Source organism: Myxine glutinosa, chromosome 9, assembly GCF_964187855.1.
Source record: "Myxine glutinosa chromosome 9, kmMyxGlut1.1, whole genome shotgun sequence".
In the NCBI taxonomy this organism is placed as follows: domain Eukaryota; kingdom Metazoa; phylum Chordata; class Myxini; order Myxiniformes; family Myxinidae; genus Myxine; species Myxine glutinosa.
Window position 1 is genome coordinate 136,550,890 of NC_136269.1, and position 15,261 is coordinate 136,566,150.

At 50.8% G+C, this 15,261-nt stretch overlaps 1 protein-coding gene across 2 annotated transcripts in view; it reads left to right on the top strand.

Moving 5' to 3' along the window:
- The first annotated feature begins 1,700 nt into the window (after positions 1 to 1,700).
- Positions 1,701 to 15,261, top strand: part of NUDCD1 (NudC domain containing 1) — a 25,035-nt gene continuing 11,474 nt past the window's right edge. For both annotated transcript variants that reach the window (XM_068128042.2, XM_068128041.2), the window contains exons 1-3: positions 1,701 to 1,861; positions 12,242 to 12,396; positions 15,059 to 15,244. In XM_068128042.2, coding sequence (XP_067984143.2) covers positions 1,750 to 1,861; positions 12,242 to 12,396; positions 15,059 to 15,244 — 453 coding nt within the window. In that variant the 5' untranslated portion in view covers positions 1,701 to 1,749. The remainder of the gene's footprint in view (positions 1,862 to 12,241; positions 12,397 to 15,058; positions 15,245 to 15,261) is intronic.

The window sequence follows — 15,261 nt, forward strand, 5'->3', positions numbered from 1 at the left end:
TAGGCGGTTTCAGTTTTACCATTTAAGTGTTGTTTATTTCTCATTGTGTCTTCGTGTCAGGATTTATGTTTAAGTTTTTATATATTTATTTTTGACATCGGCTGCATCACCACATTGGTGTCTTCTGGCATCGGCTGCATCAGTGTATTCTGGCATCGGCTGCATCACCCCATTGGTGTCTTCTGGCATCGACTGCATCACCACATTGGTGTCTTCTGGCATCGGCTGCATCACCACATTGGTGTCTTCTGGCATCGGCTGCATCGCCATAATCTGCGTCTTCTGGCATCTGGGTGCATCGTCACATGTGTCTTCTGGCATCGGCTGCATCAGTGTCTTCTGGCATCGGCTGCATCAGTGTCTCCTGGCATTGGCTGCATCAGTGTCTTCTGGCATTGGCTGCATCAGTGTCTTCTGGCATTGGCTGCATCAGTGTCTTCTGGCATTGGCTGCATCGCCATATCTGTGTCTTCTGGCATCGGGGTGCATAGTCACATGTGTCTTCTGGAATACGGTGCATCGTCGCGTGTCTTCTGGAATCGGGTGCATTGGTCGCATGTGTCTTCTGGAATCGGGTGCATTGGTCGCATGTGTCTTCTGGAATCGGGTGCATTGGTCGCATGTGTCTTCTGGAATCGGGTGCATCGTCGCATGTGTCTTCTGGAATCGGGTGCATCGTCGCATGTGTCTTCTGGAATCGGGTGCATTGGTCGCATGTGTCTTCTGGAATCGGGTGCATCGTCACATGTGTCCTCTGGCAGCTTATTTGTGACGGTTGGTGACTTCCTCTTTTGTGACCTCCACTAACGTCCCCATCCACATCCCACTAATTTCCACCATCTCTACGGCCATGTTCACAATACTGCACTCGAAGCATAAAAGCCTTCTAAATGATGATGATACAGTCCGAGGGGGTCCAAGCGTGGTGGTCAGGTAGGATTTTTTTTTTTTTTTTTTTTTCGGCAAGAGCGTGATGAGGGTCGAATTGAGTAACTTTTGAACTGTGATTTTTGTGAAAAACATTGACTGGTAAGCTCATAAATTTATTAAGGAGGGTGGGCAGCGCTGCTCGTCGATGACCCGAGTATCCCCAATTAATCAAGGTGGAACTAGCTCTGCCAGGTGGGCAACGGGTCACAAGCGGTGATGCGTACAAGGCTTCCCCAAAATAGCAGGACCTTTACATGAATTGGTCGTAATCTTTTGTAGGGAACAGTGTTCAACGTTGATACTAAGATTTTCCGTTTAATTGAACCACATTTGTGTGAACGAGACCAAAAAATCATAAACTCACAAAGCAATGGTCTTCATATCGTTGCTAAGGGGGTGTTTTCTCCGCGCCAAAATGGCGGCGGCCGTCGCTAACCGGAAGTAATCAAAAGTTGCGTCCAGCCGTAGTCTCCTGAAGTATCTTGTGGAGAGCTCGAGTGGTTTAAGAAGTCGAGCGAGCACTCTATTTGAAACTGTTGATAAGGAACGGATCGCTTGGCAAGCGCTAGCGAGCTGCTTTGTAACTGAACAATCCCTTGCTCGTGCTGCATTTCATTGTTTATACATGAGTATGTTCAGTCAAATTCAATAAAGAAAACGTATATAATAATTACTTATTATAATATAAAATAAAGTATGAAGAAAACTAATATAAAAAAGATATAATTATCGCTATTTCATAAGGAATTGTAAAAGCCTGACCCGGAAGCGGAAGCGGAAGCGAATTTAGTGGCCGGCGTGAGGTGGCGTTCCGGACGCATGGCGCATCACGTATCTCTCAATGTGGATCGCTTGTTATTGGATCCGGGATTTGAGGGTTATAAGCTCTCCCTGGATCCCCTTCCGACGTACAGCGTGAGTGTGGAACCCGGTAAGAGATCATTGAGTGTTTTGTCTTGGAGCGTCCAAAACCATCCACACTCGGACATCGTCGGTCCAGCTCGCTCATTTCGTAACGGCGCAGGAGTACACCCAAAAGATGACGCTAAACGTACACACTAGCACGGGAGGATGACGCTAAACGTACACACTAGCACGGGAGGATGACGCGAGACGTACACACCAGCAAGGGAGGATGACGCGAGACGTGCACAGCACGGGAGGATGACGCGAGACGTACATAGCACGGGAGGATGACGCTAAAGGTAGACAGCACGGGAGGATGACGCTAAACGTACACAGCACGGGAGGATGACGCTAAACGTACACAGCACGGGAGGATGACGCTAAACGTACACAGCACGGGAGGATGACGCTAAACGTACACAGCACGGGAGGATGACGCTAAACGTACACAGCACGGGAGGATGACGCTAAACGTACACAGCACGGGAGGGTGACGCTAAACGTACACAGCACGGGAGGGTGACGCTAAACGTACACAGCACTGGAGGGTGACGCTAAACGTACACAGCACGGGAGGATGACGCGAGACGTACACAGCACGGGAGGATGACGCTAAACGTACACAGCACGGGAAGATGACGCTAAACGTACACAGCACGGGAGGATGACGCTAAACGTACACAGCACGGGAGGATGACGCTAGACGTGCACATCATCACGTGAGGATGACGCTAAACGTACACAGCACGGGAGGATGACGGTAAACGTAGACAGCACGGGAGGGTGACGCTCGACGTGCACATCATCACGTGAGGATGACGCTAAACGTACACAGCACGGGAGGATGACGCTAAACGTACACAGCACGGGAGGATGACGCTAAACGTACACAGCACGGGAGGATGACGCTAAACGTACACAGCACGGGAGGATGACGCTAAACGTACACAGCACGGGAGGATGACGCTAAACGTACACAGCACGGGAGGATGACGCTAAACGTACACAGCACGGGAGGATGACGCTAAACGTACACAGCACGGGAGGATGACGCTAAACGTACACAGCACGGGAGGATGACGCTAAACGTACACAGCACGGGAGGATGACGCGAGACGTACACAGCACGGGAGGATGACGTTAAACGTACACAGCACGGGTGGATGACGCGAGACGTACACAGCACGGGAGGATGACGCGAGACGTACACAGCACGGGAGGATGACGCGAGACGTGCAAGAACAACTCATTTATTTTATCTCCCTCGAATTAACCATGTAGTAAATAACCTTGTTATTCCACATGGGTGGTATAATTTAGTTAAAATGGTCGGGGGAGGGAGTAGCAATTAACCAGGTGGGGGCTCGTAATAAATAACTGGAGCGAAGTCAATAACCGGTATGAGGGGAGGGTGGAGTAAATAACCGGTATGAGGGAATGGGTGGAGTAAATAACAGGTATGAGGGAAGGGGTGGAGTAAATAACCGGTATGAGGGGAGGGGTGGTGTAAATAACCGGTATGAGGGAATGGGTGGAGTAAATAACCGGCATGAGGGGATGGGTGGGGTAAATAACAGGTATGAGGGGATGGGTGGAGTAATTAACCGGTGTGAGGGGAGGGGTGGGGTAAATAACCGGTATGAGGGAATGGGTGGAGTAAATAACCGGCATGAGGGGATGGGTGGGGTAAATAACAGGTATGAGGGGATGGGTGGAGTAATTAACCGGCATGAGGGGAGGGTGGAGTAAATAACCGGCATGAGGGGAGGGTGGAGTAAATAACCGGCATGAGGAAATGGGTGGAGTAAATAACCGGTGTGAGGGGAGGGGTGGAGTCAATAACCAGCATGAGGGGAGGGTGGAGTAAATAACCGGCATGAGGGAATGGGTGGAGTAAATAACCGGTGTGAGGGGAGGGGTGGAGTAAATACCGGTGTGAGGGGAGGGGTGGAGTAAATAACCGGTATGAGGGAAGGGTGGAGTAAATAACCGATATGAATGAAGAGGTGGAGTAAATAACCGGTATGAGGAGAGGTGTGGAGTAAATAACCGGTATGAGGGAAGGTGTGGAGTAAATAACCGGTATGAGGGGAGGGGTGGGGGTAAATAACCGGTATGAGGCAATGGGTGGAGTAAATAACCGGCATGTGGGGAGGGTGGAGTAAATAACCGGCATGAGGGGGGGGTGGAGTAAATAACCGGTATGAGGGGATAGGTGGGGTAAATAACCGGTATGAGGGAAGGGGTGGAGTACATAACCGGCATGGGGGGAGGGTGGAGTAAATAACCGGTATGAGGTAAGTGGTGGAGTAAATAACCGGCATGAGGGGTGGGTGGAGTAAATAACCGGTATGAGGGAATGGGTGGAGTAAATAAGCGGTGTGAGGGGAGGGGTGGAGTAAATAACCGGTGTGAGGGGAGGGGTGGAGTAAATAACCGGTATGAGGGAAGGGTGGAGTAAATAACCAGTATGAATGAAGATGTGGAGTAAATAACCGGTATGAGGGGAGGTGTGGAGTAAATAACCGGTATGGGGGAAGGGGTGGAGTAAATAACCGGTATGAGGGGAGGGGTGGGGTAAATAACCGGCATGATGGGAGGGTGGAGTAATAACCGGTATGAGGGAATGGGTGGAGTAAATAACCGGTGTGAGGGGAGGGGTGGAGTAAATAACCGGCGTGAGGGGAGGGGTGGAGTAAATAACCGGCATGAGGGGAGGGTGGAGTAAATAACCGGTATGAGGGAATGGGTGGAGTAAATAACCGGCATGAGGAGAGGGTGGAGTAAATAACCGGTATGAGGGAAGGGGAGGAGTAAATAACCGGCATGAGGGGAGGGTGGAGTAAATAAACGGCATGAGGGAATGGGTGGAGTAAATAACCGGTGTGAGGGGAGGGGTGGAGTAAATAACCGGTGTGAGGGGAGGGGTGGAGTAAATAACCGGTATGAGGGAAGGGTGGAGTAAATAACCGGTATGAATGAAGCGGTGGAGTAAATAACCGGTATGAGGGGAGGGGTGGAGTAAATAACCGGCATGAGGGGAGGGGTGGAGTAAATAGCCGGTATGATGGGTGAGGTAAATAACCGGTATGAGGGGATGGGTGGGGTAAATAACCAATATGAGGGGATGGGTGGGGTAAATAACCGGTATGAGGGAAGGGGTGGAGTAAATAACCGGTGTGAGGGAGGGGTGGGGTAAATAACCGGTATGAGGGAATGGGTGGAGTAAATAACCGGCATGAGGGGAGGGTGGAGTAAATAACCGGGATGAGGGAATGGGTGGAGTAAATAACCGGTGTGAGGGGAGGGGTGGAGTAAATAACCGGCATGAGGGGAGGGTGGAGTAAATAACCGGTATGAGGGAATGGGTGGAGTAAATAACCGGCATGAGGGGAGGGTGGAGTAAATAACCGGTATGAGGGAAGGGGTGGAGTAGATAACCGGCATGCGGGGGGGGGGGGGTGGAGTAAATAACCGGTATGAGGGAATGAGTGGAGTAAATAACCGGTGTGAGGGGAGGGGTGGAGTAAATAACTGGTGTGAGGGGAGGGGTGGAGTAAATAACCGGTATGAGGGAAGGGTGGAGTAAATAACCGGTATGAATGAAGAGGTGGAGTAAATAACCAGTATGAGGGGAGGTGTAGAGCAAATAACCGGTATGAGGGAAGGTGTGGAGTAAATAACCGGTATGATGGGAGGGGTGGGGTAAATAACCGGTATGAGGGAATGGGTGGAGTAAATAACCGGCATGTGGGGGGGGTGGAGTAAATAACCGGTATGTGGGAATGGGTGGAGTAAATAACCGGTGTGAGGGAAGGGGTGGAGTAAATAACCGGTATTTAGGGGGGGGGGGTAAATAACCGGCATGAGGGCAGGGTGGAGTAAATAACTGGCATGAGAATTGGGTGGAGTAAATAACCGGCATGAGGGGAGGGTGGAGTAAATAACCGGCATGAGGGGATGGTGGAGTAAATAACCGGTATGAGGGGAGGTGTGGAGCAAATAACCGGTATGAGGGAAGGGTGGAGTAAATAACCGGCATGGGGGGAGGGTGGAGTAAATAACCGGCATGAGGGGAGGGGTGGAGTAAATAACCGGTATGATGGGAGTTGTGGAGCAAATAACCGGCATGCGGAGAGGGTGGAGCAAATAACCGGTATGAGGAAAGGGTGGAGTAAATAACCGGCATGAGGGGGGTGGTGGAGTAAATAACCGGAATGAGGGGGGTGGAGTAAATAACCGGCATGAGGGAAGGGTGGAGTAAATAACCGGTATGAGGGGGAGGTGTGGAGCAAATAACCGGTATGAGGGAAGGGTGGAGTAAATAACGGCATGAGGGGATGGTGGAGCAAATAACCGGCATGGGGGGGAGGGTGGAGCAAATAACCGGTGTGAGGAGATGGGTGGGGTAAATAACCGGTATGAGGGAAGGGGTGGAGTAAATAACCGGTATGATGGGAGGGGTGGGGTAAATAACCGGTATGGGGGGATGGGTGGAGTAAATAACCGGCATGAGGGGAGGGTGGAGTAAATACCCGGTGTGAGGGGAGGGGTGGAGTAAATAACCGGCATGAGGGGAGGGTGGAGTAAATAACCGGCATGAGGTGAGGGTGGAGTAAATAACCGGCACGAGGGGGGGGGGTGGAGTAAATAACCGGCACGAGGGGAGGGTGGAGTAAATAACCGGCACGATGGGAGGGTGGAGTAAATAACCGGCACGAGGGAAGGGTGGAGTAAATAACCGGTATGAGGGGAGGTGCGGAGCAAATACCCGGCATGAGGGAAGGGTGGAGTAAATAACCGGCATGAGGGGAGGGGTGGAGTAAATAACCGGCATGAGGGGAGGGGTGGAGTAAATAACCGGTATGAGGGGAGGGGTGGGGTAAATAACCGGCACGAGGGGGGGTGGAGTAAATAACCGGCACGGGGGGGGGGGGGGTGGAGTAAATAACCGGCACGATGGGAGGGTGGAGTAAATAACCGGCACGAGGGAAGGGTGGAGTAAATAACCGGTATGAGGGGAGGTGCGGAGCAAATACCCGGCATGAGGGAAGGGTGGAGTAAATAACCGGCATGAGGGGAGGGGTGGAGTAAATAACCGGCATGAGGGGAGGGGTGGAGTAAATAACCGGTATGAGGGGGGGGGGTAAATAACCGGTATGATGGGATGGGTGGGGTAAATAACCGGTATGAGGGGATGGGTGGGGTAAATAACCGGTATGAGGGAAGGGGTGGAGTAAATAACCGGTATGAGGGATGGGTGGGGTAAATAACCGGTATGAGGGAATGGGTGGAGTAAATAACCGGCATGAGGGGAGGGTGGAGTAAATAACCGGTATGAGGGGAGGGTGGAGTAAATAACCGGTATGAGGGAATGGGTGGAGTAAATAACCGGTGTGAGGGGAGGGGTGGAGTAAATAACCGGTGTGAGGGGAGGGGTGGAGTAAATAACCGGCATGAGGGGAGGGTGGAGTAAATAACCGGTATGAGGGAGTGGGTGGAGTAAATAACCGGCATGAGGGGAGGGTGGAGTAAATAACCGGTATGAGGGAAGGGGTGGAGTAGATAACCGGCATGAGGGGAGGGTGGAGTAAATAACCGGTATGAGGAAATGAGTGGAGTAAATAACCGGTGTGAGGGGAGGGGTGGAGTAAATAACTGGTGTGAGGGGAGGGGTGGAGTTAATAACCGGTATGAGGGAAGGGTGGAGTAAATAACCAGTATGAATGAAGAGGTGGAGTAAATAACCGGTATGAGGGGAGGTGTGGAGTAAATAACCGGTATGAGGGAAGGGGTGGGGTAAATAACCGGTATGAGGGAATGGGTGGAGTAAATAACCGGCATGGGGGGATGTGTGGAGCAAATAACCGGTATGTGGGAATGGGTGGAGTAAATAACCGGTGTGAGGGAAGGGGTGGAATAAATAACCGGTATGGGGGGGGGGGGGGATAACCGGCATGAGGGCAGGGTGGAGTAAATAACCGGCATGAGGGGAGGGTGGAGTAAATAACCGGCATGAGGGGAGGGTGGGGTAAATAACCGGCATGGTGGAGTAAATAACCGGTATGAGGGGAGGTGTGGAGCAAATAACCGGTATGAGGGAAGGGTGGAGTAAATAACCGGCATGAGGGGATAGTGGAGTAAATAACCGGCATGAGGGGAGGGGTGGAGTAAATAACCGGTATGGTGGGAGGGGTGGAGCAAATAACCGGTATATGGGAGGTGTGGAGTAAATAACCGGCATGAGGGGAGGGTGGAGCAAATAACCGGCATGAGGTGAGGGTGGAGTAAATAACCGGTATGAGGGGGATGGGTGGGGTGAATAACCGGTATGAGGGAAGGGGTGGAGTAAATAACCGGCATGAGGTCAGGGTGGAGTAAATAACCGGCATGAGGGGAGGGTGGAGTAAATAACCGGCATGAGGGGAGGGTGGAGTAAATAACCGGCATGAGGGAAGGGTGGAGTAAATAACCGGTATGAGGGGAGGTGTGGAGCAAATAACCGGTGTGAGGAAAGGGTGGAGTAAATAACCGGCATGAGGGTAGGGTGGAGTAAATAACTGGCACGGGGGGGTGGAGTAAATAACCGGTATGATGGGAGGGGTGGAGCAAATAACCGGCATGAGGGAAGGGTGGAGTAAATAACCGGCATGAGGGGATGGGTTGTGGTAAATAACCGGTATGAGGGAAGGGGTTGGAGTAAATAACCGGTATGAGGGGAAGGGTTGGGGTAAATAACCGGTATGAGGGGAGGGGTGGGGTAAATAACCGGTATGAGGGAATGGGTGGAGTAAATAACCGGCATGAGGGGAGGGTGGAGTAAATACCCGGTATGAGGGAATGGGTGGAGTAAATAACCGGTGTGATGGGAGGGGTGGAGTAAATAACCGGCATGATGGGGAGGGTGGAGTAAATAACCGGTATGAGGGAATGGGTGGAGTAAATAACCGGTGTGAGGGGAGGGGTGGAGTAAATAACCGGCATGAGGGGAGGGTGGAGTAAATAACCGGTATGAGTGAATGGGTGGAGTAAATAACCGGCATGATGGGATGGTGGAGTAAATAACCGGCATGAGGGGAGGGTGGAGTAAATAACCGGTATGAAGGAATGTGTGGAGTAAATAACCGGCATGAGGGGAGGGTGGAGTAAATAACCGGTATGAGGGAATGGGTGGAGTAAATAACCGGTGTGAGGGAAGGGGTGGAGTAAATAACCGGTTTGAGGTGGGGGTGGGGGGGATAAATAACCGGCGTGCGGGCAGGGTGGAGTAAATAACCGGCATTGGGGGGGGGGGGTGGAGTAAATAACCGGCATGAGGGGAGGGTGGAGTAAATAACCGGCATGCGGGAAGGGTGGAGTAAATAACCGGTATGAGGGGAGGTGTGGAGCAAATAACCGGTATGAGGGAAGGGTGGAGTAAATAACCGGCATGAGGGGAGGGTGGAGTAAATAACCGGTATGAGGGGAGTGGTGGGGTAAATAACCGGTATGAGGGGAGGGGTGGGGTAAATAACCGGTATGAGGGAATGGGTGGAGTAAATAACCGGTATGAGTGAAGCGGTGGAGTAAATAACCAGTATGAGGGGAGGTGTGGAGCAAATAACCGGTATGAGGGAAGGTGTGGAGTAAATAACCGGTATGAGGGGAGGGGTGGGGTAAATAACCGGTATGATGGAATGGGTGGAGTAAATAACTGGCATGGGGGGAGGGTGGAGTAAATAACCGGTATGTGGGAATGGGTGGAGTAAATAACCGGCATGAGGGGAGGGTGGAGTAAATAACCGGTATGAGGGGATGGGTGGGGTAAATAACCGGTATAGGGGAAGGGGTGGGGTAAATAACTGGCATGAGGGCAGGGTGGAGTAAATAGCCGGCATGAGGAGAGGGTGGAGTAAATAACCGGAATGAGGGGGGGGGGGGGGGTTGAGTAAATAACCGGCATGAGGGAAGGGTGGAGTAAATAACCGGTATGAGGGGAGGTGTGGAGCAAATAACCGGTATGAGGAAAGGGTGGAGTAAATAACCGGCATGAGGGGAGGGTGGAGTAAATAACCGGCATGAGGGGAGGGGTGGAGTAAATAACCGGTATGATGGGAGGGGTGGAGCAAATAACCGGTATGAGGGAAGGGTGGAGTAAATAACCGGCATGAGGGGATGGTGGAGCAAATAACCGGCATGAGGGGATGGGTGGGGTAAATAACCGGTATGAGGGAAGGGGTGGAGTAAATAACCGGTATGATGGGAGGGGTGGGGTAAATAACCGGTATGAGGGAATGGGTGGAGTAAATAACCGGCATGAGGGGAGGGTGGAGTAAATACCCGGTGTGAGGGGAGGGGTGGAGTAAATAACCGGCTTGAGGGGAGGGTGGAGTAAATAACCGGCACAAGGGGAGGGTGGAGTAAATAACCGGCACGAGGGGAGGGTGGAGTAAATAACCGGCATGAGGGAAGGGTGGAGTAAATAACCGGTATGAGGGGAGGTGCGGAGCAAATACCCGGCATGAGGGAAGGGTGGAGTAAATAACCGGCATGAGGGGAGGGTGGAGTAAATAACCGGCATGAGGGGAGGGGTGGAGTAAATAACCGGCATGAGGGGAGGGGTGGAGTAAATAACCGGTATGAGGGGAGGGGTGGGGTAAATAACCGGTATGAGGGGATGGGTGGGGTACATAACCGGTATGAGGGGATGGGTGGGGTAAATAACCGGTGTGAGGGAAGGGGTGGAGTAAATAACCGGTATGAGGGAGGGGTGGGGTAAATAACCGGTATGAGGGAATGGGTGGAGTAAATAACCGGCATGAGGGGAGGGTGGAGTAAATAACCGGTATGAGGAAATGGGTGGAGTAAATAACCGGCATGAGGGGAGGGGTGGAGCAAATAACCGGCATGAGGGGAGGGTGGAGTAAATAACCGGCATGAGGGGAGGGTGGAGTAAATAACCGGTATGAAGGAAGGGGTGGAGTAAATAACCGGTATGATGGGAGGTGTGGAGCAAATAACCGGCATGAGGGGAGGGTGGAGTAAATAACCGGCATGAGGGGAGGGGTGGAGTAAATAACCGGCATGAGGGGAGGGTGGAGTAAATAACCGGTATGAAGGAAGGGGTGGAGTAAATAACCGGTATGATGGGGGGGGTGGAGCAAATAACCGGCATGAGGGGACGGTGGAGTAAATAACCGGCATGAGGGAAGGGGTGGAGTAAATAACCGGTATGAGGGGAGGATGGAGTAAATAACCGGCATGATGGGAGGGTGGAGCAAATAACCGGTATGAGGGGAGGGTGGAGCAAATAACCGGCATGCGGGGAGGGTGGAGCAAATAACCGGTATGATCGGAGGATGGAGTAAATAACCGGCATGATGGGAGGGTGGAGTAAATAACCGGTATGAGGGTAGGGTGGAGCAAATAACCGGTCTGAGGGGAGGGTGGAGTAAATAACCGGTATGATGGGAGGCATGGAGCAAATAACCGGCATGAGGGGAGGCGTGGAGCAAATAACCGGCATGAGGGGAGGGTGGAGTAAATAACCGGCATGAGGGGATGGTGGAGTAAATAACCGGCATGAGGGGATGGGTGGAGTAAATAACCGGTATGAAGGAAGGGGTGGAGTAAATAACTGGTATGATGGGAGGGGTGGAGCAAATAACCGGCATGAGTGGAGGGTGGAGTAAATACCCGGCATGAGGGAAGGGGTGGAGTAAATACCCGGCATGAGGGAAGGGGTGGAGTAAATACCTGGCATGAGGGAAGGGGTGGAGTAAATAACCGGCATGAGGGAAGGGGTGGAGTAAATAACCGGCATGAGGGAAGGGGTGGAGTAAATAACCGGTATGATGGGATGGGTGGAGCAAATAACCGGCATGAGGGGAGGGTGGAGGAAATAACCGGCATGAGGGGAGGGTGGAGGAAATAACCGGCATGAGGGGAGGGTGGAGTAAATACCCGGCATGAGGGAAGGGGTGGAGTAAATAACCGGTATGAGGGGAGGGGTGGACTAAATAACCGGCATGAGTGGATGGTGGAGTAAATAACCGGTATGAGGGAAGGTGTGGAGTAAATAACCGGTATGAGGGGAGGGGTGGACTAACTAACCGGCATGAGGGGAGGGTGGAGTAAATAACCGGTATGAGGGAAGGGGTGGAGCAAATAACCTGCATGAGGGGAGGGGTGGACTAAATAACCGGCATGAGGGGAGGGTTAAGTCAATAACAGGTATGAGGGGAGGGTGAAGTAAATATCAGGTATAAGGGGAGGGGTGAAGTAAATAACCGGTATGAGGGGAGGGGTGGAGCAAATAACCTGCATGAGGGGAGGTGTGGAGTAAATAACCTGAAATGGGGGAGTGGGAGGGGGAAAGCGGCCAATGGCCACACCAACGTGGATAGGTTTCTGTGATTTCTCCCAGGAGTGGATGATGTTGAGCTGGTGGAAGAGCAGTACACACTGGACCACATGCGCACGTACGGGATGTACAACCACCTGCACGCGGACCCGTGGCATCACGACAGCTTGTACTTCGTGGACCGGGCCGGACGTCTGGTTAACGTGCGTGTTGTGCTGGTGAGTTTGGTGTTTCCGTCTCTCCAACCCTTCATCACATGTCATTGGTTGGTTTATAATCATCAAATTTGGTATCTTGGATGGATAGCCCATCGATGGGGTGCAGGTGTGATCCAAATCCCTAGGGGACTCGCTCATCCGTGATCAATTTGTGCTGTCGGGTGATTTGTTGTCCCACTCGTCGTGTAACAAGTTTGTATTAAACATCTATTTGTTGCAATTGGGCCTTCAAATTGTCTCGAAAGTGAAGGTGTTGGTGTCGCCTTCATCTAAATGGAGTATTGTGTGAAGTATGTAATATGTTAAATTTCTCATCCATTGCTGCCAGATACATCTCATCCATGAAAGAGTAAAAAAAAAAAAAAAAAAAGGTATATGTGTTCGCTGTTACATGAGCCTCGACTTAATAAACAAACAAAAAAAAAGAGTGGAGGGGTGGAGGAAGCCAGCAAGCCATGTGTGGAGTTGGCCTTGAATGCCATTGGCAGAGAGTTTGGAGAGCAAGGTGGGATGTCAAACTGTATGGACAACTCGAGATACAGTGCATTCAGAAAGTATTCAGACCCCTTCACTTTTTTCACATTGTTATGTTGCAGCCTTGTGCTGAAATCGTTTAAATTCATTTTTTCCCTCATCAATCTACACTCAATACCCCATAATGACAAAGAGAAAACAGGATTTTAGGAAATTTTGCAAATTTATTAACAATAAAAAACTGAAATTACACATTGACATAAGTATTCAGACCCTTAACTCAGTACTTAGTTGAAGCACCTTTGGCAGCGATTACAGCCTCGAGTCTTCTTGGGTATGACGTGACAAGCTTTGCGCACCTGGATTTGGGGATTTTCTGCCATACTTCTCTGCAGATCCTCTCAAGCTCTGTCAGGTTGAATGGGGACCGTTGGTGGACAGCCATTTTCAGGTCTCTCCAGAGGTGTTCGATTGGGTTCAAGTCAGGGCTCTGGCTGGGCCACTCAAGGACCTTCACAGAGTTGTCCCTGAGCCACTCCTGCGTTGTCTTGGCTGTGTGCTTAGGGTCATTGTCCTGTTGGAAGGTGAACCTTCGGCCCAGTCTGAGGTCCTGAGCGCTCTGTTTCAGGTTTTAATTTCGGATATCTCTGTACTTTGCTTCGTTCATTGTTCCCTCAATCCTGACCAGTCCCCCAGTCCCTGCTGCTGAAAAACATCCCCACGGCATGATGCTGCCATCACGATGCTTCACCGTTGGGATGGTATTGGGCAGGTGATGAGTGGTGCCTGGTTTCCTCCAGACATGACGCTTAGAATTGAAGCCAAACATTTCAATCTTTGTTTCATCAGACCACAGAATCTTGTTTCTCAGTCTGAGAATCCTTTAGGTGCTTTTTTGCAAACTCCAAGCGGGCTTTAATGTGTCTTTCACTGAGGAGAGGCTTCCGTCTGGCCACTCTGCCCTAAAGCCCAGATCGGTGGAGTGTTGCAGTGATGGTTGTCCTTCTGGAAGTTTCTCCCATCTCCACACAGGATCTACGGAGCGTGGCCAGAGTGACCATCGGGTTCTTGGTCACCTCTGTTACCAAGGCCCTTCTCCCCCGATTGCTCAGTTTGGCCGGGCGGCCAGCTCTAGGAAGAGTCCTGGTTGTTCCAAACTTCTTCCATTTAAGAATTATGGAGGCCACTGTGCTCTTGGGAACCTTCAATGCAGCAGAGATTTTTTTTGTCGGCTTCCCCAGATCTGTGCCTCGACACAATCCTGTCTCTGAGCTCTGCAAGCAGTTCCTTCGACCTCATGGCTTGGTTTTTGCTCTGATATGCATCGTCAGCTGTGAGACCATATATAGACAGGTGTGTGCCTTTCCAAATCATGTCCAATCAATTGAATTTACCACAGGTGGACTCCAATCAAGGGGTTGAAACATCTAAAAGATGATCAAGAGAAATGGGAGGCACCTGAGCTAAATTTCAAGTGTCATAGCAAAGAGTCTGAATACTTATGTAAATGTGATATTTCAGTTTTTTTTTTTTTTGCAAAACTTTCTAAAATCCTGTTTTCTCTTTGTCATTATGGGGTATTGAGTGTAGATTGATGAGGGAAAAAATGAATTTAAACGATTTCAGCATAAGGCTGCAACATAACAAAATGTGAAAAAAGTGAAGGGGTCTGAATACTTTTGGAATGCACTGTATGTACAGAGAGACATTCCTGATCTCATGTCTGACATTGAGGGCCTCCATCAATGTTTGGGTAAGTCCAAGTAACATATCCAAGGTAGAGTGACCTGGTCTGAATCCAAATTGGTGATCTGATATGAGGTTGTTGGAGAAAAGGAAGGATTTCTTATCAACTCCGACGATGGATTCCATGACCTTGCTGATGATTGGAAGCAATCTGATAGGCCTGTAGTTGAGGGGATCAGTTTTTGCACCTTTTTATGTCGTGCAGTGGTTTGGGCTGATTGCCAAGCAGATAGAAGATGACCTCGGGCAAATGACGAGGTGAAAAGGGCAGAGAGAGGAAGTGCAAGAGCAGCAGAGCAGGTTTTTTTTAGGACACGTGAACTGATGCCGTCCGGTCAGGTGGCAGAGTGATATGTAATGATATTTGGTATTGATATGTAATCGTATCCATTTATTCGTCGTCGTTGTCATTGTAGTTGGAAACTGTGTGGCATGTATACAGGACACACATGTTGAGAAGGGAAAGCCCGTGTGGCAATTGCCTTGGGAGGGAGTTTGCACCCAGGGCAGGGTATGTGCCTCGCTGAGTTTCCCTTCTGAAGAGTTGGCCGCCGTGGCCGATGGCACTGGCTCGCTGCACCTGCTGCGCACGGGATGCCGTGGGGAAGAAGGAACCATCAAGTGGGAGGTATGATTTCCTGGTGA